The following is a 26,110-nucleotide window of genomic DNA, read 5'->3' on the forward strand; positions in this document are numbered from 1 at the left end:
ATTGGATTTGAGACATCTAAGAGTCAATTGGTGATATGAGACTTGAATTTTCAGAGGCTGATACTGAAACCATGAGAACTGAGGAAAAAACCAAAAGGTAGTATAGAGTTAAAGGAGAAATATACCGTGGGCAAGGTGTGTGTAAAGAAACAGAAAAGGTTGCTGAGAAAGAGAGGCAAACAGTAAATAGCAAAAGTTTCAGAAAAGCATAGTATTACAAGAACCCAAAGGGAAAGAGAATCCAGGAGGAGAAACCGATTGACAGTAGAGAAATTAAGAAAGATGAAAATTGAAAAAAGGCCATTTGATTTGGCAATTAAAGGATCACTGGAAACTTTTAACTAGAACAATTTCAATTAAATTTTGAATTCAGAAGCCAAATTGCAGAGTTCTGAAGTGAGTACAAAAAGAGGACAGAAGCAGAAAGTATTGATAGCTTCCTCAAGGAAAGTGGTGTAACATTATTCAAATGCATTGTTATAATTTTACATATATGTGAATATTTTGTTTTTTAAAAAAAAATATGGTTCTGTAATTCCATTGGGATAGAGATTATCTTCTGGAAAAATTTTATAATATTAGATAATTTCCTGGTACACCATGAATTTTAGCAGCTTCATTATGACCACATAGCAAGTTCATGTTAAAGGCAGAATTTTATATCCCAGTCTTCTTGACCCCAAGCCAGAATGCCATGCTGTTGCTACAATCATTTGTACTTAAATGAAATCAACCTGCCTGCTATCTCTCAAGGCAAGTTCTGAGAGAGCTGTACTCTACTCTGCCTTCATCATAGCATCGTGACTCTATCTGCTCTGTTTTGGAAAGACTGGAACAATTAAGCCTTTTTGGTTCTGGAGTATATGGTATCAGGCTATAGACAAAGAACTTTGTGGAAATAAATAATGTCAAGAGAGTAAAATTCAAGAAAGATCTCAACCCTATTTATTATTGTTACTATTGGCTATTTGAGCAACATAACTGGGGATTCTTAAGAGAAAAGTGAGGAAAATTCAAGATGAAAATTTGTTCTTTAGAATGATGGTAGAATTGGAAAAGAAAAAGGTGGAGGCAACATACAAATAATAATTTTAATTTTTTCCCCTTAGGATCCAGTTCGGGATCAAAATTGAAAGGACCTGAATTAAGTTTAAAAGGCACACAACATGTCATTCAAGCAGACCAGATGTTATATCTTAAATGCAGGTGAGTGATGGGGTTGGTTTGGTGTACTGATTTAAGCAGATACTGGTTCTACTTCCCCCAAGCCATGTCTAGTTATTATCTGGTACTATTTTAAATTAGTCTCTTAGGGAGACATGGTATATTGAATGATTTCCCCCCAGTATCCAAGAAATGTACTTCAAGATACCAATTCAGCTTAATTCAGTTCAATCTAATTGAATAAATAGGCATTAAGTGGCCTACTATGTGCAAGGAAAGCACTGTGCTAAGTGCTAAAGATACAAAGATAAAAAAGAAATAATCTCTGACCTAAAGAATTTATACCCTTTAGGAAGAAATAACATATAAAGTAGTGAGTAAATACTACATTGCATTTTATATATATTTGTATATATGTGCATATATATATTTGCTTGTGTGTTTGTATATATAAATATATATATATATATTTGATAAGCATAAATACATAAAATTATATGTAAGCATATTGAAACTATACACACATATTTATGTATGTATTTATATAGACACATATAAATTAAATTTCAAAGGACCAAGAAAGGCCTCATGGAGGAGGTAACATCTGAGGTAAATCTTAAAGGGAGCTAGGAATCCCCAAAAGTAGAGATAAATATTTCAGTCATAGGGTTCAGCCTGTCAAAGGCATGGAACAAAGATATAGGTATTTGTGTATGAGGAACAATAAGAAGGAAAGTCTGGCTAGAATGTACCATACATAAGAACGAATACAGGCGAAAAAGATGTTTGAACTACCTTGCAATGAACAATATCAAATGATCGGTCTGTATTTTAGTCTGGAATCACTAAAGCGATTTCAGTGGGGGAGTGACATGGTCAGATTTGTGTTTTAAGAATATTGGTTTGGAATAACTAGTGTGGAAATATGGTTAATATGATTGTACAAGTATAACCTATATCAGATTGATTGCCATCATGGGAAAGAAGAGGATAGGAGAACAGGAGAAATAAAAAATGGAAATCAAAATATTATAAAAGTAAAGATGAAATTTAATAAATAATTTTTAAAAATATTGGTTAGGCAGCTGTAGGTAGAAAAGATGGATTGACAAGGAGAGAAGCTAGAGGTTGAAGTCCAATCAGAAAGCTATTGCAGTAGTCCAGGCAGGAGATCATGATAGCTTCATCAATTATGGTAGTTGTGTGAAAGAGAAGTGCACAGCTTCAGGAGATAATGGAAGTGGAATTGACATCTAGCAACTTATTGGCTATGAAGGATAAAAAAGACTAAAGAATTGAGAATAATTCAAGGTTGCGAATCTGCTTGGCTAAAAGGACAGTAGTACTCTTGACAAAAGTAAGAAAGCTAGAAAGTGGGACTGGTTTGGGGAAAATGATAATGACCTTTGTTTTGTACATGTTGAACTCGAGGTATTCATTGGACATCCAAGGGAGGGAGAACAGGCAGTTTGTGAAGTAGAATTGGAGCTCACAGAGTAAAAAGAACTTGATATGTTGAAAACAGCATCCTTGAAAACTGCTCAAAGAGCTAGAGAGTTGAAACAAAGCCCACTACATACCTGCACATAGATCATTAGACATGGATGGTAATCCAGTAAAGAGACTGAGAAACAGTTAAGTGGAGAATTAGGAGAGAGTTATGCCATGAAAATCCATGGAGGGAAAGATATCAAGGAAGAGGACATGATCAAGAAGGAGGTCTGAGAAGAGATCATTGTATCTAGCAATTAGGAAATAATTGGTGACCTTGGATAGCAGTTTCAGAAAATTTTGAATATGGAAACCAGACTTCAAAGTGTTAAGGATTGGAAGATGAGGAAATGGAACAGAGAGATTTAAGATAATAGCTTGAGGAGATAGCATGATTAAAGGAAGATTATTTGAGTATAGGGGTGATTCATACATGTTCCTAAGCAGCAGGGAAGGAACCAATAAAGAAAGATCTAAGGTCAGAGAGGGAGGAAATAATTAAAGGGGCAAATTCATAGGGAATATAGGAGGGGAAAACATCAAGGATACAAGCAGAAGTGTTGGCTTTGGCAAGAAGAAGAGTTCAACTCTTTTTCTGTGATTGGAGAAGAAGAAAAAAGAATAGGGAATGGTTTGGGGGGATTTGAGCTGGAGAATTAGAAACATGAAGGAGTAACAGGTGGTGTTTATTAATTTGATATAAAGCATGAGTCAAGATCCTCTGTAAAAAGGGAGAGAAAAGTGGAGGTGTAAAGGGCTATGGAATGAAAAGGTTTGGATTTGTCAGTTTTGGGTTGTTTGTGTGTGTGTGTGCTGTTTTTTTTTAATAACAGACTGAGGAGAAATCAACCCCCAAATCTCTTTGACTCCTTATTTTAAGCATTGTTTTTAAAAAATGTATTGCTTTTGTGTGAAGAGGAAGATGTCTACAATTAGAGAGGACCCCAAAATAGCGGTCCAAATAAAAGAATGGTTGGGAACTGACGCTATGCCACAATACCCAGAGGTAATTGTTTTTTGTTTCCTTATCTTTGATTGCAGGGGGGAAGTGGCCCATTCATGGTCTTTGCCTAAGACTGTGAGTAAAGAAAGCAAAAGACTGAGCATCACCACATCTGTCTGTGGAAGGAATGGTAAACAGTTCTGCAGCACTCTGACTTTGAGCAAGGCACAGGCCAACCACACGGGCTACTATAGCTGCAGATATTTATCCGCACCTGTTTCAAAGAAAAAGAGAACAGAATCTACAATCTATATATTTATTAATGGTAAGAATGCCTCTTTCTAAGTGTATCCCAAATGGCCACAAATTAAGCATATGTCTTTAGAAATGGCAAGATTTCTACTTGATGTGATAAGATTAATTGCAATATTGGATATTAAAGCATTCGGGAATGAGGGAATCTATCTTTAACATTTCTCAAAGGCTAAATGATCATTTTATGTGATTTTCTTGAGGCCCAAATTTGTCACTTAGAGTAATCTCCAATATATGTTCATTCTTGTATTTGACCCAAAAACTATTATTTAGATATAATGCAAGTCTTTTATCCATGCAAAATTTTTCCCTAAAAACTTTGCCACTGTTTTTATTTTGGAAGCTCTAATATGTGGTGGTGTTTGCTCTTAATTTAACAATTATCTTGAATTTTTTGGCATGTAACAAAATATATTGCATGTCACTGACTTTTAAATTGAGTGGTTAAGCATTAACTACTGAATTATCACAAAAAGATGCCTTTGTAGATAGAAAGCTAAAAGAGGACTATTTTTTGTTGTTGTTCCTATTTTTCTTAGATTATGTTCTATTGACAGTGGGCAAATTTAATTGCATGATAGAGAGAAAAATCAAATTAGAATATCAACTTTGTAGAGCCTGAAGAAGTACAAATTGACAAATTTGGGACCTGGAATTTGTCTTCCAGAAAGAGTATGGAAATTGAGTTGCTATAATTTCATGGTTACTTACTTTTGGGGGTGACTAATATACTCAGGGCCTTAAGTAATACTTAACAGAATACTAAGTTGCTAGTGACCTTCTATTAGAGATATCAAACATAGAAGATAGCCAAAAACTACCACCTATCCCTACCAACTACCCCCACCTATTCCTTATAAGCTAGTTTTGGAGAAGCACTGAGGAGTCAGTGGTACTTGACTAAAAAGTGATTTATATCTTTGATGGGATTCTCACCGATACACTACAAAGGGATACACCATCTTTGACCTTTAGTACACTTATTTACAACTTCTTTGTGCAGCCCTTTTATCCTTCCTATCTGAGGTAGGAGAGGGTTCCTACCTCAATTCTTTGACAATTATATTTGTAATGAGCATATTTACCCTGGATTTGTATCTCTTTTCTTTCCATTTTTCAAAAAGAGAATTCAAGAGGAAATTAATTAAAATGCTAGCCTAGCATGGAAAACTTCAGTGAAAAAAAAATTTTTGTGAGAGTTTTGAAAGATATGCAGTTGTGGGAAGAATAAGATGGAAGCTACTCAAAAGCAAAGGATCTCACTGAAGGAAATTTGGGTAATTCAGAAAAGAGAAAAATGGACTAATGCAATGAATAGAAGCCAACAAGATTGCTATGGTTGATGCTATGTAAAGCTTTTTCTTGGAAGGGCTAAAAAGAGATTGGGGTACCTTATTGCCCTCTAAAGATGTTTGGGGGGCAATAATTTTATAATACGAATAGGGAGGTGGTATAGAGGGCAGAGTTCCAGACCTGGAATTAGGAAGACATCTCCTGAGTTCAAATATGGCCTCAGATACTTACTAGTTGTGGGACTTGGGCAGGTCACTTAACTCTATTTGCCTCAGTATCCTCATCTGTAAAATGAACTGGAAAAGGAAATAAGTCACTTCAATATCTTTGAAAGGAAAACCCCAAATGGAACTGTAAAGAGTTGATTGAAATGATTGAAAAATGAAAAAAACATGATTGAAAAATAACTGACAGTTTTATAGCAACTCACATTTTATAGCACTTCTTGGTTTACAAAATATCTTCCTCATTCTGACCCTGTGAGATAGGCAGTTTAACTTTTACTCTCTTTATTCTCTAAGAGGCCAAAATTACAAATCAAAGAAGTTATATATCACTCATAGTCACATACTAATAAGCTTCAAAGCTAGGATTCAAATCAAAGCCTCTAGACACTGAAGTCACAAATCTTTCCACTATAATATGGCTACTATTTATCTACTGTTGCTTTAATTTCCACTATGATTATTCATACTTTCCTTCAGTTATTTTTCTCTCTGTTTTCTATATTGACATGCTCAAATTGTCCTAATGGCCAAATAGTTATTTGCGAAGTAGCTTGTATTTTGTGCATTTTTTTCAAGGGAGCTAGCATCAGTGACCAACTTTGACTGGAAACTCTGTCTCATGATGTGGCATCGTGAAGAAATACTCAGCCTTTTTTTCCTTGTGATTGCTAAATCTTGCATGATGAAACTGAAATCCAAAAGTAGAAAAATAGATGGAGAAGCTCTCCAGATTATTGCAGTTACTTTGTCTCTGTCAGAGGAAAAGAGGTGTGGGAGAAAAGGTATTTACCAAGATGTAGAAGGTGCAGAATAAAAAAAAATTTAAAAAAAGACATTATCAAGAGAAGGAGATGAATGATTAAAAAAAAAAAATCCACAAGAATCTTTCATGGATTAAGGAAAGTCATACCATACTTTATATCCAGCCTTATTCTTCTTGTCTAGTTAACAACGCCCACTCTCCAGGGTTGCTGAAGCAGGAAAGCCCTTCCCACACTTCCCTTATGAGGGAAGAGTTGAAAAATTCTTTCTCTAAGACAAATTTCAGAGAACTTCCTTGTAAATATAGAAAGGATAGGTAAGTATATTACCTCATTTAGACACACCTAGATAATAGATAGAAGTTCTTTCCTCTATCCCTACTCCAATTAACCCCAGCTAAATTTTTATGTTACATACAGAAATGTTCCTGCCTACAATTCTGCCACAGTCTAATTTGTGGACTAGAGAACTGAAAGGAATATAAATTCCTTGTTTCACACTTGCCCTGCTTGGAAAATGACATATAAAACACTTTAAATCCTAGAGTATTTCATAAATGTCATTTACTTAATTTTTTTTGCTAATACTTTATCTACTTAATTTGTATTTGCATTACAGCATTTTAATTGTGTATATACATATAATACAGCTCCCGTATATAATATATATAATAACACCTCCAGGATAGTGAATGACTAGCATATTGTACAACCTTTCCCCATCCAAGTGAAAATTTATTCACAAACCATAACATAAAACCATAGATCTTTGAAACTCAGAGTGAATTTTTACAAATGTAAGATTTTGTCATATCATACAAGATAATAACCCATTCATGTTAGAATGGGAAGTTAGAATTTAGAAGATAGCAAATCTGTAGCATAGAATATTGAACTGGGAGTCATAGAGATCTTAATGTGACTTAGGGTAATTCATTTAACCATCCTGAACCTCAATTTTGACATCCACAAAATAGGGTCAATAATTATTATTATTAATCAATAATGATTAATAATAATATTGATCTTTCAAACATTGTGAGGCCCCAGTAAGTTAACTGACTGAAGAAAACAATTCCAAGTTGGTTTCCTAGGCTTCATAGGTACTACTTGAGCAATCAAATCACAAGTTTGGATTCTGCTGGCAGTACATTTATTTTCTCCTACTAATGTACACTGCACATTTTCTTCTCAATGAATACTTGATTAGTTGATTAATTTGCTCCTGCACTTAGATTATTTCCTCTCTAGCAAAATATTTTTGACAAGGAAAATTAATCTTATGGGTTGTAATAACGTAGGAAGTTTGTATTTTCTTTCTCTTCAAGTAACCATTCTCTGTTACTCTTCCCTTAAATTGTTTTATCTCTGAGTTTATGAATGTGAATGTATCAAAGCATGTTCATACCAGGCTAGTTTCTCTGCATTGTATCTCCCACACTGATGATATTTATACAATAGCTTAATTTAAGGTTGAAATGGTACCATATACACTGAAATGATAACAAAAACTATGGAAAAATAAGGAAAAATTCTGTAGTCAGCAAATATTGAGGGATTAAGAATAGCTGGCTTTAACTACAGACAAGTTCATGTTTTTCTCTATAGGACTATGGTTTAAAACATCTTAAATTTTTTCTTCTCATAAGTAAGATGAAATTGTTTCTTTTCTTTAAAATTTGTTTGCCAATTTCTTTTTTACTTTCTAGTTTGCATTGCAGGGGGTGGAACACAACAAATTCAAGAAATGGAAAAATTTATGTTATCTTTTGTTTTAGTCAACTTCCCATTAGCTTCACACAGATAAGATGTGTGCTTCTTTCCTCTGTTGGAGATTGTCACAAATGAAGGAAAAGTGGGTACTCTATTTATATAGTGAGTAGATAGTTGTTGGTCTTTATATAGGAAAATACCACCAACAGAGGGTATTTAATTGGGAAACCCCCTATGGAAGGATGCTCAGAGTTCATTTGCATGCCTTTATTCAGAATTAGGTGGGAATGGAAAGTATCCCTTCTCTATCAGGATGCATATGTAGCTTTAGCTATTTTATGGCTTTCTGAAACACACCCACGTGTTTCCCTAAGATGTGTTTTTCTCAAAGTAGGTTTAATTTAAGGAAAAGCACAAGTGAAGTCTAATCTGTTGAAATCTCTTCAATTTATGACATTATAAAATCAATCAACCTATCAATCAGCAAATCTTTGCTGTGCCTCTATTTTATGCAAGACAATGTGCTCCACAAGGAGCATTATTATAGAGCCTAATGAGAAACTTAAAAGGAAACTATCAAGTTGTAGAATCCTAGCTATAAGGAAAAACTGTATCTAATGAATTTTATGAGGTTGTAGAAATTCACAGATTTAATGGATGACGTGCACCCACATCTATATAAAGGATACACACATATTTGTCGTGTATATATACATACATACACATGTATATATGTATATTCACACATACACATATTTGTGTATGTATATGTGTATATCTCTCTCATTCCCTCTCTGTCTCTCTTTGTCTAACTGCTGCCTGAGGTACTCCCTAAATGCATGCCAACTACAAATTAAGAGGGTTTAGCTTAAGTGAATTTTATAATATGAATGTGGCATTACAAAGTAATGATCATAGAAACTCAGCATTTTTATAGGACCATATTGTGGAATCAATGAATTTTCTCCTATGGAACTTGAAAGTTGAATTAACAGTGCCCTATATATATTTCTCATGGGAGTCAGTTTAGCTTGGTGGATAGAGCTCTGTCTGGATCTGGGTTCAAGTTCTTCCTTGAACTTGAACATACTAACAAAGTCACCAAGGGCAGATCTTTCAAGCTCATGGTAGTTCCCGGTATCCCAGGCAACTCAGAACAATGAGTGATTTTTTCCTATGATTCGGTGGACATTGTCTACTCCATAAATACTAATTTGCTGATTGATTTGTTAAGCATTATGATTATAGATCAGGGGATAAATGAAAAGAATAAGCAAATTTGCACATTTACTGTGAGAAATCTTATTCTTTTCCTCCTTAGTGAGCTGAAGGGCACTTACCATATGTAAATATGCACAGGATCAAAACTATTCATTCAGAGCTGAAAAGGAGGTGTTAATGTTTTGGCTTGTTTGGCTGACCTGTCAGACACACTGCATTATGCAATGTTATTAATGTAGTTGGGCAGGGAGAACTTTGCATGACTGAAAGGACTCCCAAAGCCTCTAGAAATTTTCAACTGTGTCATTGTTTTGTGAAGAGAAACTTTGAAGTGAAAACATTGGTTTATTCATGGGAAATTCCTTAGGAAAAACAGGCTGAAAAAGTTTACATTTTGTGGGAAGAAAAAAATTAACACACACACACATACACACACACACACACACACACACACACACACACACACACACACACACCTTCCAAACTTGTAGCCTCAATAGTTAGATAAATTTCTTGTAACTGAGTTACCTAATTCTGTAAGGTTATGAGCCATTAATGGCCTCATTGTTTCTTCTTTGCAGTCAATTTCTAAAGTTTACCACCACCATATTTTCAAACATTCATTTTCTTTCTGTCAGTCTTCTTTTCATAATTGTCCCTAATTATTCATTTCAGCTATTTCGCTCATTCTTTACTGTTTTTTCCTGACTTCTGGAATGTTTTTCCCTAACAAATTTCCAAATAGTCAGCTATGATATTATCCGAGATCACTCACTCTCTACTAACCACTAGATTGAATGAGAAATAAATTTGTGAATTTACTTATGGATGAGAAAGAAGTTTAAGATGTTTGGAAAAAAAAATTGCTAAGTTTCTCTTCTCTGAATATAAAGTTGAGAAGGCTGGCCTCTGCTTCAAAGGTTTAGACAAACTGGGCATGCAATAGAACATGCATGTCTTTAATAGCGGTAGTAGACGGAATGAATCAGAATGTGTAAAGTTCAACCTGTGGTAGCCCAAGAGCTGAGAATTTTCTGGTCTTGTGTTGTACACAATCTAAATTCAGAAAAGAAAAAATACATATTTACTCCTCAGAAGTTTTACTGTTTTTTGGGAGCAACCTGATCAGTTTCCCTCATCCAGCAGGACAATACCAAGAAACGGAAAGTTCAATCAAGTGCCAAAGATAGTCCAACTGGACCCAAAAGAATAGAAGCATTGTTGTCTGAGGAAAAAGAGTTCTAAATTTGAGGTCAGAAGACCTGGATTTAAATTATGGTTCTGACAGTGGTTACCTTTTGTGCCTTTGGCAACATGTCATTTCACCACTTTTCTGCTTAATTTAGGGGATAGGGACGAGATGGCTAAAGTTTCCTACCTTCTCTAAATCTCTTCAGTCCTTGCCTCAGACTTTTATGTTCACATAGTTCATTCCTAAAATTTTATTGTAAGTATTTTTTTTTGGTCCCTGCCAGATCTTCTGGTCATCCCCTAATAGAGGGAAGGGACTAAATGGCATTCCCAGAGCTCCATTCTGCCAATTTTGAGTGTGCCAACCCGACAAGCCAACATTGATAATTCATGTTACTTACAATATAGTTATGTACCACATGCCACTTAATGCACCTCATCTAAATGTTGATACTAAATGAAAGGAAATGGTGCTGAAATAGCTAGATAAAGTGAATTTTTGAAAGGTTACTTACAGGAGATTGAGGTATAATCTTTGAATTCTGAACACAGAGATGAAGTCTAAATGAAGGAAAATGAAGTGTATTATTTCTCCCCTACTCCTTGCCATGTAAGATGATACCAGATGGGAAATGTGAAAGATATCGATACTTTTCTCCCTTATTTTATAAATATTTTATATAAAAGTATACAATATTTATAAATGTCTGAAGTACAAAAATATCTTGAAATGTTTATGAATAAAATAAATGGGAAAATTTGTCCAAAAAGGTGAAGGAAAGAGAAATGTTTTAAAATTTAGAAAAAATGTTATAAATTTCTGATACTTAATAACTTTCTTTTGGGCAAAAAGTAATCTTGCAGGGAAACAGAATATCATTCCTACTTAAAGATGAAAAGGCATTGTACTGTTTGTATACTGTAGCTAATCATTGATTCTACTCACAATCAATACCAACAAAGAGCAAAAGGTATTCATTAACATACATTTATTGATTATTCATTAACATACATTTACATTTATTGATGAAGACTAAAAGGCTTCAGGGAATATGAAAATGATCTAGTAAAGAGTCTCTGCCCTCCAGGAGGAATGTACAGTCTAGTAGGAGAAATAAGATGTACACACATGTAGCCACAATAACAAGTGTTGCCATTTGTGATGTTGGGTGGTGCAAAGTGCTGAAGGGATTCAAAGAAGGAAATGATTATTTTAGTGGTTGCTTCTGTGATCTTATGATCTAGTCCAAGCTTCTCATTTTGCATCTGAGGAAGCTGAGTTCCAGAGAAGTGGAGTAATATATTCACTATCAATGATAGCAAGTGAAAATGCTGAAATATGAATAACAGAAGAGGTTTAAGTAAGACCAAGATTTATTAGTAAAGATTTCACAGAGAAGACTGCATTTAAATTTAGCCTTGAAGGACTTTTATAGTTTAGTATAGGAGAAGGGTAATCCAAGCAAAATGAGAGATAAAAAAAGGGATGGAGATAGTTACACAGTGTATGTTCAGGAAATAGTGAGTATAGTAGTTTGCCTATAAGATGAGGTCCATGTAGGGAAGAAATGAGAGATAAGATGGGAAAGTAAGGGAGAATGTTAAATTTTGAAAAATTTGAAATCTAAACAGAGGTAGAAAAACTGATGCAGCAGAAAATGAGGAATTTTTGGATCCATTGTAGCTTTTTGAGTTAGGCAGTGATAAGAGTGAAAACTTATGGGATAGTAATATAGCATTGTAGGTACTACATGATAGCATGCAAAGATAGGGACTTGAAGTAGGATTTGATACTCTGATTAAAAAGGAAAGGACAAATTTAAAATATTGTATAAAAGAATTTATATTGATATATTTATGAACTTATATCCATAAACATGTATATATTATATTTTATTCTCTTTTATATATGAAACAAAGATGCCATAGCATTACTTCAGAAAATGTAGGTGTATTTGGCCATATAGTCTTTCCATAGTATACACATGTAAAGATTATGTTATGTTTATTGGTTGCTATGTTTTCCTAATTTGTTCTCTGTCTATACTGAATTGAAACTCGAAGATCTGGGTTCAAATCTCAATTCCACTGCTCTCTTGACATCTCTGAGCCTCAGTTTGCCATCTGTAAAATGTTGGGATTGGATCAATGAACCTCTCCAGTTCTAAATGCTGTGCTTTTTAGACCCCAAGAGCATTTCTTCAACATCAACTTAATTCTTTCTGGTAGAAACTATTCATATCAACTGGACAAGACTTGGCCATGTAGCAGGTCACTTTGCCATTGTTTTTGCTGTTATTCTTTAGATTATGAGTTTCATTAAACTTAATATGGTGCCTTACTGTGTCCTTTTGGAGTATGTCTTTGGTCTACTTCTAGATTCACTCATTGGCATGTAGTTTCTGGATTATGTTACTGACATCTATACTAAATATATGTTCAAATCCCTGAGACTATGCCATTATTTTTGAAGCTTATTCTTCTGTGTTGACACCACTATAGATATTAACTCAAGAGTTAGGATTTCTAGATGAGAAATAATTATTAGTAACCAATTACTAAAGGAAGAGAGAAGGAATCTGTTTTTTGTTTGTTTGTTTGTTTAATTTCCTCATTTAGTTACCAGGTCAAGCAGCTTCTTAAGGGCAGAGCTGATAATGAAATTGGGTTCAATCTTGGGACCCTACCCAATTGGGAAAGCTCAGTTCTGATTAAAGGGTTTGACCATCTTATTTAGGTAGAATTTTTACTGTAATCCCATGCAGGGGTTCTTAAACTATGGCCCGCGGGCCAGATGCGGCCCGTGAGGATGTTTATGCGGCCCACCAGGTTATGGCAAATGGGCTGAGGGCGTAGACAGAGTGTGAGTTTTTTTTTTGTTTTCACTATAGTCTGGCCCTCCAACAGTCTGAGGGACAGTGAACTGGCCCCCTATTTAAAAAGTTTGAGGACCACTGCTAGAGCTTTTGTTGCATGGGACTAGCTTTAATATCAACTATACTTCCAATGATACAATAAACAGTTTGTATTTAAACAGAGTATCCCAAAAGTCTTTGTGCACTTTTAGGCTACTAAAGCCTGATTATTTAAAGCTAATATTTGCTTAATACTTAATTTTGCTTAATACATAATATTTGTTATTAAAGCTTAAAACTGCACAAAGACTTTTGGGACATCCTGCAAATACCTATTGGTATTCTAGCTTGATCTATGCAACAATTCTGTGAAGTAGGTATACAAATATGCTCATTTTACCAATATAGAAACTGAAACAGAGAGAAGAGAAATGTCTTATTCCAAGATTACATAGCTGAACTAGTTAGAATCAGGAGTCAGCTGCTAGTCCTCTGACTCAAAACTCAATAATACTCTTTGCATTATATCATGCTGCCTTGGGTGTTCTAGATTCCTCCCCATGCTAATCACTCTCTACTTGATGTGCTCAAACTTGTTAATATAATTTTAAACTGTGGTGCCCAGAATGGAACACAATGCTTTAGATGTGGTCTGACCAGTCCCAAATGCAATGGAAATATTACTTTCTTTGTTCCAAGCACATACTTTTATAAATACAGCTCAAGATTGCATTAGTCTTTTTGGCAGTTCCCTCACACTATCAATGAGCTTGCAAGTCAATGAAAAGTTCTATGTCTTTTTCATAAAGATTTCTGTCTTGTCATTTCTCTCCTATGCCATACTTATCCAGTTCATTTGTTTAAACTTAAACATGAGATTTTATATTTGCCTTTTTTTTTTACATTTAATTTTCTTAGTTAAAGCACATAACTAGCTGAGAATATTTTGGATCCTGCTTCTCTAGTCAAGGAAATCTACAGATTTCATCAACATACTCCTTTTATTTTCATCCAGGTTGCTGATGAAGCACATTGAACACAACAGAGATAAGAGCATGCCATGCCATGCCATGCAAGGCAGTTCCTCCCTTCTATGTTGATATTAATCCATTAAATACTTTGGGTCAACAAACCAACACATCAAACTGTAATAGAATCTGGCCCAAATGTCTCAATCTTTTCCATAAGGAAATCATGAGGCACTTCTACTTCAGCCACTAATGAGTAATGAGCACAATGGCAATATGAATATGCCATATACTTCATTGGGATTGGGATATGCAAGTAGAAAATTGGGTTTTGTTCTATTTTGGGGTGTGTCCTTTTCCCACTCTTCTTGAGAATAGGAGCTAAGAACTCTTTGGAGCATGCATATAATATATAACAAAGCTTCTTAACTATAGGTTGTGGTGATGTAATTATGATTTATTATCAGTAAATGTTTGATTTGTATATCTATTTTATATTCTTATGTACCCAGGGTAGCATACCAAATTTCTTTGATGAAAAGAAGTCATGAGTGAAAAAAGTTTTAAAAGCCTTGTGCATAGAATGTACAGTTTATAGAATGTCTTGGAGACCATGGTTGCATTATAAATATTGTTGACCAAATAGAGAATTCTTCTCCAATTAAGAAGCAAATATGTTACTTTAGAAAGATATCCTTGCAATCCTGTTCCTTAATTTTTGTTTATTATATTAAAATAGGTGCAGAATAGTTTTAATTCTATGTATATTAGAGAGTAGTGGAGTGCTAAATTATGTAGTAAGATTCCAATACCAATAGGATTCAGAGAAAAGAGAGAATAGTATGTTCAAAAGTGGTTAAAGGCATTATGAGGAAGGATTTAAAGAGGAGGTAGGATATTCCAAGTGGAAGAGACAACATGGACAAAAACCTATAGAACATGGCTGGTGAAAACATCAGAGAGGAGACTAGCTTCAGTGGAACAGTGCATATTAAGAAGTAGTAGGTATTTGACAAGTTAAGGTGGAATTAGAAAACAAAGGCCTTCAAAGTCAGACAGAGAAGTTGATGTGGTAGGAAATGAGAAATAAAGATTCAGTTTAGTTTATGGAAGGAAGGAAGGAAGGAAAAGAGAAAGGAAAGAGGAAGGAGAAAGGAAAAGAGAAAGAATAAAAAAAAGAGGAAGGAAGAAAGCAAACTATATATATACACATATAAACAAATATACTTGTATACATATACATATATATACACACATATATGTTTACATACAAACTCAGTCACTTACTAATTGTGTAACACTGGGTAAGATATTTAACTCTGTTTACTTTAGTTGCCTCATCTATAAAATGAGTTAGAAAAGGAAATGGCAAACTCCTTCAGAATCTCTGCCAAAAAAACTCCAAATGAGGTCATATCAGACATGACATAACTGAAAGAACTGAACAATATTTTGTTTACCATAGTTGTTGTATTTTGTCCCTACAAGGATTCAGAGCTTTCTTTCAAGAATCTTTTTGCAAAAGCCAACCTTCCTATTTTTGCCCTTGATCCTTTCCTGTTGCCTTACAAACATGCCTTATTCTTCTCTACCCTTAAAACAAACAAAATTAAATTAAATTAAACTTCATTTGGCACCAATATCCCCTTAAACAATTCTCCTATATTTCTCCTTCCTTTGAAGCCAAATATTTAGGAAATTATCTTACAATTGTTTCATCTTTTATTTCTCACAATTCTCAACACCTTTACAATCTGACTGCCCTCTGCCAGATTAGCAATGGTTCTTAATTGCTTATTCCAATGACTTTTCCTAGTCTTCATCCTTTCTGACATCCCTACAACTCTCTACAATTTAAAACTTAGAAGACTACCTTCTCCTAGTCTCTGGGTTTTCATGACACTACTTGCTCCTGGTTCTTCTACCCCTCTTACTCCTCCTCAGTCTCCTTTGCATTGTCATCATGCATTCCAGTCTCTCTGTGTTTGGTTATTGCCCATGGTTCCCCAACAGCCTTCTTTCTTTTCTCTCCACATTCTCTTTCTTAGCTATCTAATCAGGACTTTGGATTGAATTATCAGTGCATGTAACTGCTATTTCTCTTCTGAGCTTTAGACCTCCATTTCCAGTTGTTTACTGAACAGTTTCATAAGGGTATTCTCTAGGCAGTGTTTCATTTTGTCCAAACAAAACTTCTTGCCCCTATCTAAACCCAATCTTCTTCCTATTATCTCTGTTTCTGTCAAGGGCACAAGTATTTTTCCACACACTCAATCATGTTCACAATCTCAGAATCATACATGACCTAAATGATTCTGAATACTTAGAGCATAGTATAATCTATATAAGACTTGTTGGAACAAATAGACTTTTTGAAATCAATAGTAATGATTCTGTTGCAAGTAACATATTTTTTCTTTTTTAATTTTTTAAGCTCATATTTCAAAGAATAGTCCTGCCTCAATCAATTTAAAATCCTTCATTATGATCTAGCTATAGGCAATATAGTGTTAGACATTATATAGGGAGGATTCAATAGGCTAGCCTTTGAGGATTTATCCTCTGAGAGTTAGACTGCCTAAATACTTCTGTCTTGTAAGAGGGTATTGTTACCCTTAAAGATGAAACCAACTCCCATCCTCAAAATAATCATTAGGTGCCCTTATGCCTGCTAAGAAAAGGAAAGGAAAATGAAATCAAAGGGAATCAGGAGAAAGGCTTACAAAAATTATAAGAACATAAATATGCTAGGAAATAAGATGTTTATTGTTGGATCCCCTTTAATCAAAACCAGGAAAATGTCCTAAATGCTTTGTGCCACCCACCGCCTTGAGCAGAGTAACGGAACTCCCAGCTGATGTCAGTGGGAATTCTATGTGGAATGATGGCAGTATCTAGGCCCTTTATGTTTAAATACTTTTAACCTAACAGTTCTATGATTACAGATTCAGAGAGAAGAAAATCCTTTAAAAATAGATCCTATTTTTCTTGTGCTTTTCTTTTCTATGTGCAGCATAGTTGTGGAAATATGTATAGAAGAATTCCATATGTTTAACATATATTGGATTACTTGCCATCTAGGAGAGGGGATGGGGGAAAGGGAGGGAGAAAAAAAATTGAAACACAAGGTTTTGCAAGGGTGAATGTTGAAAACTATTTATGCATGTGTTTTGAAAATAAAAAGATTTATTAAAAAAAAAAGATAGCCTTGGGGGAAAAAATAGATCCCAACTCTATTCATAGGAGCAGGAACCTGTGTTTGATCTTTGCCTATTTCAGAGCCTGCCTGTGAGCTGAAAGGTGAGTGGCAGCATTGATACTTCTGGGTGAGAAATCTTAATATTTGGTGCCAGTTTCCTGCCCCTGCTTTTAGCTTGGAAAGTTCAGAGAAGTTATGTGGTAGTATGGTCCCCACCTAGATCTTTGTTGGCATGGATCTCTGGTGACAGTGTGTCTGAGCCAACAGGACACCGGTAGTCTTTGGAGCAGCTCTTCCTCACTCTTGAAATGTTGAGGAGATGTGGCTTCAGGAAATCGCTCTGTATTGCTGGCTGGTTTTGGAAGTCATTTTTAATTTCATGACAAAGATAAATGAGTCCTGAGGGAGTCGTAAGTGGGTTTCACTGGTGATATTAAAGGAGCAGTGACCTTTTCCGTATCTAAGATCCTTGAAAAACAAACAAAAAAATTTGTTTTGTGTTATAGCATGGACGGCAGGTTCTTTCTTAGTCTTTCCTTGAATCAAATTGAAAAGGAAATGTATCATTAACAAGTCCGCAGAGTATTTTTGTAGCAAATGCAGTCATAAGCTCATATAACAACGCAATAGATTATAACCTCACTATTTACTGTGACACTAACCAATGTGTTTCAAATGATGTCTTTTTGACTTTTGCTGGAGTGGATATAAATCTCCGAAGTTCTGACATTGGAATTACAGGGAATCCCACATTAGGACTATGTGGTTTTTTGAAGTATGGCTAAGTGAGATGTAATAAAATTTATATTTTTGAAAGAGCCCCCTTAAGTGATAAAGAAAAGGAAACAAATTTAAAGAGGCATTGAATCAACCTTCCCCTTATTTTCATTTGGGACTGGCATTCAGTTTGGTAAGAGCCACAAAAATGTTTACTGTTTCCTGTAGGAACTCCTTATGCTAGTGTCCTTTGTTGAGGATGATTACTTAAGGAGACAGTCAATTATAAGGGAAGGATTTACAGTTTAGTTAAATGAATTAAACCATTTCCTGGCATTTCCACTTACCTTGGGACTTACAAAAGAGACAAAAATATAGACTCACAGTAGGAAGGAAAGGAATGATCAAATCCCAATAGTCACTGCCTGAATGTCTGGCTCAGCAGATCTATTTACAGAAGGAATTTAATGCTGATAAGTGATTCCTACTTCAGTGTTTAAAAAAAAAAATCTTCTCTGTATATGTGAGCAAACCCACAGAACTTTCTTAATAAGCAAACAACTTCATTAACTATGGCATTTTATGGGTCTTTCTTGAATGCCACCCAAAATTAAACTTTTCTAAAAATGTGCAATTTATGTCAAATCATCATCAAAATAATCATGCTATTAGCTGCTTACATTTATTACATCATTTTAAAATATGTAAAGTGTTTTCCTCACAAAAGCAGCCCTGTGGGTAGGTAGCATACATATAATCATAACCCATTTTATAGATTAAGAAAGGCTTTGTGTAGAAGGTCGAATTTGATCTGAAGGTGAGGAAGAAGATCATTCCAGAACTGGGAAAAAGCAAATACAGAGACAGGAGATGGAGTGTACTTTGTAAGGAAAAGGCCAGTCTGAAAAGATGGATAATAAGATATTAACAATGCCTGAAAGGTAGGTACAAAAGAAGCACTTTCAAAGTTAACAGGGGACCATTGGAATTTATAGAGTGAGGAAAAGGATATAATCATCTCTAAACTTTAGGAAAATATTTGAGTAGCTATGTGAAGAATGGATTGAAGTGGAATGAGATATGAGGTAAAAGGTCCAAATAAGATTCTATTAGATGAGTTTATATTCTACTGAGTGGGAGTGGGAAGAATATAATTCATATACAAATAACTAAATAAAAATATATAGAAAGTAAAACAAAGAAATTTAAAAGGGATAGAATTATGAGTGAGAAGGGGATCAAGAAAGGCCTTGAGTCTTTGTGTATTTTGAAGGGAGATAGAAATTCCATGAAACAAAGATAAGTATATTTCAAAGGTGACAACTTATGTCAAAGCGTGGAGATGGGTTATGAAATAGTATAGACAATGAACAGCTAGTATATCTATTTGACTGGGATAAAAGCTATGAGAAGAGTTATATGAAGTAACACTAGAAATGTAGGCGGAAGCATAATTACCAGACTGAGATGTTTATTTTAACCATATATAGTCATTGAAGATTTTTTGAATACATGAGTGACATAGTCAATCTGAGTTTTAGAAATATGAATTTATTAGCTTACTGGTAGATAAAATAGAGAGAAGGAAGGTGAATTAGGAAGCATTTGTTTCCTAGGCAAGGAGTTATGAAAGCCTGAAATTAATGCTATATGAAGGTCATTGGAAGGAACTGGGAATGCTTAGCCTTGAAAAGATTGAAGTGGGGTAGAGGGAGAGAGAAAGGGGGGAAAAGTTGTCTTTTAAGTACCTTATGATTCATCTTATAGAAAATGGAATAAACTATTCTACTTTATTCCATATGGGAGACCTGAGAGTAATAAGTCAGAGTTGCAAATATTATACTTTAGGTTTGAAGTTAGGAAAACCTTCCTGACCACTAGAGCTATCTAATGGAATGGGTTGCTTTAGAAGCTCATACATTAGATGACTTTGTTAGTGACATTGTAGAGGAGTTCTTGTGAATTCCTTTGGGTTGGACCTGAGGACTCCTATATTCTCTTCTAACTTGAAAATATTGGCATTCTTTGATTTTTTTTTTCTTTGCTCAATTCCTTCAATAGTCCATACAGCATAATTTGGCACTTGAAATCCACACTAAACACATGAAAATTTTATTTTGATTTGTCATAGAAGGATCTGAAGATCCAGAGAAAATGAGTGGGTAGAAATCAGTGGTCACTTCCTCACTAGAAAGAAACATCAGAGAAGGACCTAAATACAGCTATGCTATATGGCTATCATATAAAACATAAAAAATTATTTTATATGTTAATTTTACATTTTGGCTTTAGCATATCTCCTTTGGATGGGGGGGAGGTTTTTGCCTCTTAGATTTGTAATATTTTTTCTCCAAAACAGGTACTCCAAAGGTCATGTTGTAATGAGGGGGAAAAACACTGGATTTGGAATCAGAAAATAAGAGTTTCAAAGCCAATTTTGCTGCCTTATGGGCTAGTTAGCCTATCCTGGACTCAGTTTATCATATGTAAATTGAGAGCGTTGGACTAACTTATCTACAAGGTTTCTTCCAACCCTAATGTTCTCTAATTTTTTTCCTCTGTGACAGGCTGGTTGATCTTTTGTCATTGTTTCCTAGCAGGAACTATGCCATATTGTTTGAATTGTGTTTCTTTGATTATTTAAAGTCATCTCTTCTTTCCCTGCCTAAGTATGCCATCCATGGAAAGATAACTCACCTTAAATAAAAAGTAGATATGTCACTGTCTTTTGCCCATCTAGTTGTTCTTATCTCTCATATCACTAGTGTCTTCTTATTCAGTATGAACAAAGCAGTAGAATTTAATGCACAAAACTTTTTTTTAAATATTTCTACTCTCATTTAGTTCATAATCTTCACCCTCAGAATCACTGCTATTCCCCCCCCCCCCCAGCCTCTTGTCATCTTTCCTCAGACAAAATGGTTTTCCTGTTTTACCTGACCCCCTATGACTTCTCACAATCGCTCTGGATGGCATTTCCTGACTCATTTAGCATTGTTATATGAAGGAACATATGCAGAAATTTCCCTGCCCCCACTCACAATACTCCTTACTTTGGAACTTTTTTCTGCATTGTCCTAACCCTTCCTCATTGATCTACCTCCCAAGGAAACAAAATTGGAATAAGGTGCTAATTTGGTAAGGGATATATTTTTGCAGCAGAAATGGAAATGCACACACACACACACACACACACACACACACACACACACACACACACACATATTGCATATCTAAGAGGGGAAAAAGTATAAAATGAGGAATGCTATTACATTAATAATTCTCATTTCCTAAGCTTAGATTCATCTGCTATAATTTATACATGTATTCATTTTGTTTTTGTTATTTCCTTTTTAGATACAGGTAGTCCATTTGTAGAGCCTCACAGCACCATGCCTGAAACTGTTCATATGACTGAAGGACAGGAAATGATTATTCCTTGTCGAGTATCAGCGCCAGACTTCACCGTTACTTTGAAAAAGGTACTATTTCACGATACTAGGTTCTTATGTGACCTTTATAAAAATATGAATGGAATTATGATTACTTTAATTTTGTGACAAGGGGAGCAACAGAAAATTTTTGTGGTTGTTTCCAAAGACTACATCAGTTGATTGACAGATACAACAAGCAGCACAGAATCAGCAGATGAGAAAATGGAAAAATGGAATAATGAAGCCAAATAACATCTAGAGTAGCTGTTACATTTTATGTGACAACCACCTCTTTCTCCATTCAAGTCCTGCTCTAACATATCCTCCTAGTGTGGAAGTAACCATTTATTTCTCCATATCCATTTTTTTTTTGATTCTTCAGATCTCCAATAACTTTCTACTCAATATTAGGCAACAGTGGAATTTATCCTACAAAACTTCTCTTTTAGATCTCCTCTATATTAATTTAAATAATAATCTCTTGGGATCACCCCCTGGCTGAATTTTCAAAGCATGTGCCATGGGGCACAAACTGTGGCAAGTTTGCTAAACTAAAACATTTTCAAAAGCAGATTAGTGATAGACTATCACCTGGGAATTAGACTTACTATCTTCACAGTGATGATTTTTTCAACTATACAAGCTCTCAGAAAACTTTAGTAAAATACAGAGGATTGTAATCGGCATTGATAGAGCTGTAGGGCCCACACCAATGAAACCACAAATTCCCAAAATATTTTACAAAGAATATAATATCCATTCAGTGACTAGCTCTCATGCAAGCTCTTAAAGAGCAGGAACTTTGTGTTAATAAATACACTATGCCCTCCGCTCCTACCAGTTAACATTTAGTGTCAGCTGTGTTTTATCCTATATAGAAGCTATTGCAAAGGAATGAAATATTACAAGTTCTTCCTTCCTTCTTCCTTTTTTTTTTTCCCTCCTTTCTCTTCTTTTATCCCTTCCTTTCTTCCTTTCTTGTTTGCTTCCATCTTTCTTCAGCCCAAGAGGAATATATATGGGCATATAAAATGAATCTCTGGAACACATTCTACAGGACAAAAATTCTGTCCTTCTAGCCTGGTATACAAGGACTTTCATAATATTCTCTTCAATTCATCATTTATTATGAGCTTTCTCTATGTAAAGTGACAAAGATGAAAAATGACAAAGTGCTGTGATAAAATCTGAGGAGGGAGAGATCAGCTTCTCCTGAGGGAATAAAGGAAAGACCTAAATATGTCTTTCTAGGCTTATTTTACACTATTCTGATTTATGCATTCCCTTAAGCAGCTAGATGATGCAATGGAACATTTGAGTTCAAATTTGTCTCTTCTAGCTGTGTGATCCCAGCAAGTCACTTAACCTGTGTCTCCCTTAATTTCCTCATATGTAAAATGATAGTAATAATAGTGTCTATCTTCCAGGATTATGCTTATATACAAATTTGTTCTTAGTTAAATTATGTTATTCACCAAATATGCCTTATCCTTTCCCACCTCTAAGCTATTGCATCTATTATTTTCTACATGAAATACTCTTCTCCCTTTATTTGTGCTTACTAACATCTTGCTCAACTTTCAAGGCTCAGCTTAATGTTATTTCCTTCAGGAAGGCTCCCTTGATTCCCATACTTAAATATGAATTTTAAGCCTCTGAACATATGTTGCAGCATTTTGTATATTTCTTGTAGCACTTAACATATCCTACTTTATATACCTCTAGTTACTTGTATGTTGTATTTTCTATATTTTGTATAGAATAAGTCCTCAGTAAATATTTATTTAGTGGTATTTCAAGCACAGTTTTATAATACATATAAGCATGGCAGAGAAAGGAAATTAAGAAGGACATTAACTTTGTGGAAGGGGATGTGGGAAGCCCATCATATAGAGCCACAAATCCCTATTTATTTGCTTATTGTAAGCTTTATAACATATTATATTATTATATGTTATAAGATACTTTAAGGGATCTGTTTTAAAAGGGGGCAAAACAGATAGAGTAGTAGAAAATGTAGTAGCTTTTGTCTGTGGCTACTGAAAACTGTTTTGTAACCTGGCTTTAAGAACTTTTGGAATCTGCTTCATAAAGACTTAAGGTAAAATCTTTGTTTTAACTTTGTACTTTTAAAAACTACATCTTTTATTGTATGTACAGGCAACAGTATGAGTAGATAATAGGGTCTTTCCTATGTTTTGGATTCATTTTTTCCAGCTTTATTACATTGCTAAGGACAGAATGGTGCCTGAGAAATAGAACTTAAAGATGTCAAAACTGTGGGAACTGACTTTATGGTCCACCAGCTTTTTCACATCAACTGGCTTAGGAGTAAAGTAAAGCAATTCTGTTAACTAAATCAGTTTTTTTTTTCTTTTTTTTGCTGAGGCAATTGGGGTTAAGTGACTTCCCCAGCGTCACACAGCTAGGAAGTGTGAAGTGTCTGAGGCCGGATTTGAACTCAGGTCCTCCTGACTTCAGGGCTGGTGCTCTATCCACTATGCCATCTAGCTGCCCCTGAATCAGTTTTTAAAAATTAAGAAAAAAAAATGTTTAAATATATGAAGTTGGGAGAGTCAGAGATTTTTTTTCATTGCTAGGTTTGGACTAAGCTGATCAAAAGCAAATATGCATGCTTATTATAAATTAACTATTAAAAAGAATTTGAGAAAATAACTTAATTTTTAAAATCTTCTCTTGATTTTCTTTATGGCCACTGATTTCCCCTTTAAGTGACATAGATGAAGCTTTTTACTATTTTTCTTTATGATCTAAAGATGACCCATTGATTATAAATAGAATGTTATAGATCTTTTAAGACTTGGACTTAGCTAAACCTGCAAAATTCAAAAGTTCTTCAGCTTCAGTGGTGAAGATAAGTCATGACTTCTTTAAAAGTCCTATATGGTGAGGATGAATGAAAATAATCTGGCAGCTCCAAATTTTAAAAATGCAAATTTGGTTTTTCAGCTGCTCTACAAAAACAGTTTATTGCAAATATCCCTATCAGCAAAAGGATTTTGAACCATCAACTGAAATTTTGACATAATTGTTTTGCTCACAATGTATACATGTATCATGTCCATTGAATTCTGAAGAACTAATAAAGCATTTTACATACTTTATTTTTTTTAAGAAAAATATTTTGATACAATTATTCTGTCAGAATATCCAAATATAATTTTGTGGGTGTGTCGCTTCAGTTTCAGATTCCTGATGTGAAAACCCTTATTCCTGATGGACAGACAATAATCTGGGACAATAAAAGGGGTTTTATTATACCAAAGCCAACATACAGATTTATAGGACTTCTGATCTGTGAAACAACAGTCAATGGCCATTTGTATAGCACAAATTACCTAACATATCGACAAGGTGAGTGATGTTGTTTGGTCATGATAATTAAGCGTCACATGTTATGGCATTCTGACATAATTTATCCTGTTTTCTCATGACATGTTTGCAGACAACAAAATTATTGATGTCCAGTTAAGTACACGAAATCCAATCAAATTGCTGAAAGGTCAGACTCTTGCCCTCAATTGTACTGTTACTGCTGCCTGGAACACAAGAGTTCAGATGACTTGGAATTATCCTGGTGAAGTGAGTAAACTTTGTAATTTGTCTATTTCTTCTTCTTTATAATTTTTTTAAAAATCTATAAACAAAAAACTTTTAAAAAATAAGAACAATGATATGTTTTACATAATTCCACATGTATAATTTGTATCACATTGCTTGCTTTCTAAAGGACCAGACTCTAGGAGTGGGATGAAAGGAAAAAATTTGAAACTCAAACTTTAAAAAACAAATGTTAAAAAATTTTTCTTTGCAATTGAGAAAAAATCAAATATGTAAGATCTTCATAACTTGCTAAAATATATTGATTTCTATAATAGTTATAATTATTCAATAAAGTTTTAAATGCCTACCTTGCTTGGCATTTCCTGATTGTAATTCTCATACATACATTCTTTTGATATCTGATGAGGTTTGAAGTTTCTCCCCCCCCCAAATTTGCCATAATTTGATAAACAGACTGGTATTATTATTGCATGATGCTGTTTAGATACATAGATTCTTTCCTCTTTGGAAACTGTCCTCTAGGATTTAGAGATGAGAGACAAATTTATCACTAAGAGCCAAGCAGGGACTGTCTGTAGTAACAAAAAAGAAAAGTTTTTCAGGAGGTTGTCTCTGTCAGCAAATTCATTTAAGAGACTGGCAGACAGTCAGGCACCTGACTGAAGCATGTTTAGAAAAGATATTACAATTCAGCAATCCAAGATATCATTTGTTGTGTCAAGAAAAAATTCTTTCCTTTAGAAAATAGTAAAAATGAGCTTGAATTGTGTTCTTTATTAGACCCTGATTTGGCAAATCCCTGCAAATAATTAAATAATAACTAGTAGGAAATTCATGTTAAAAAAAAAAAAAAACCAAAACACCATTAAAAAAAATTGACAGTTTAACTGATAGACAAAGAGAAGGGAGTATCTAAGTGATGCATTGGATAGAGCACCAAGCTTGGAGTCAAGGAGAGTCATTTTTATCAGTTCAAAACTGGCCTCAGGCACTTACTGGCTATATGATCCTAAGTAAGTCATTTAACTCGGCC

At 34.5% G+C, this 26,110-nt stretch overlaps 1 protein-coding gene across 1 annotated transcript in view; it reads left to right on the forward strand.

Annotated features, from left to right (window-relative positions):
• Window positions 1-26,110, forward strand: part of FLT1 (fms related receptor tyrosine kinase 1) — a 172,356-nt gene that overhangs the window by 21,506 nt on the left and 124,740 nt on the right. Inside the window, exons 2-6 of the mRNA XM_074303574.1 lie at window positions 1,110-1,206; window positions 3,697-3,923; window positions 21,416-21,540; window positions 24,696-24,867; window positions 24,959-25,095. Coding sequence (XP_074159675.1) covers window positions 1,110-1,206; window positions 3,697-3,923; window positions 21,416-21,540; window positions 24,696-24,867; window positions 24,959-25,095 — 758 coding nt within the window. The remainder of the gene's footprint in view (window positions 1-1,109; window positions 1,207-3,696; window positions 3,924-21,415; window positions 21,541-24,695; window positions 24,868-24,958; window positions 25,096-26,110) is intronic.

The sequence above is a fragment of the Sminthopsis crassicaudata genome, chromosome 3, assembly GCF_048593235.1.
Source record: "Sminthopsis crassicaudata isolate SCR6 chromosome 3, ASM4859323v1, whole genome shotgun sequence".
In the NCBI taxonomy this organism is placed as follows: domain Eukaryota; kingdom Metazoa; phylum Chordata; class Mammalia; order Dasyuromorphia; family Dasyuridae; genus Sminthopsis; species Sminthopsis crassicaudata.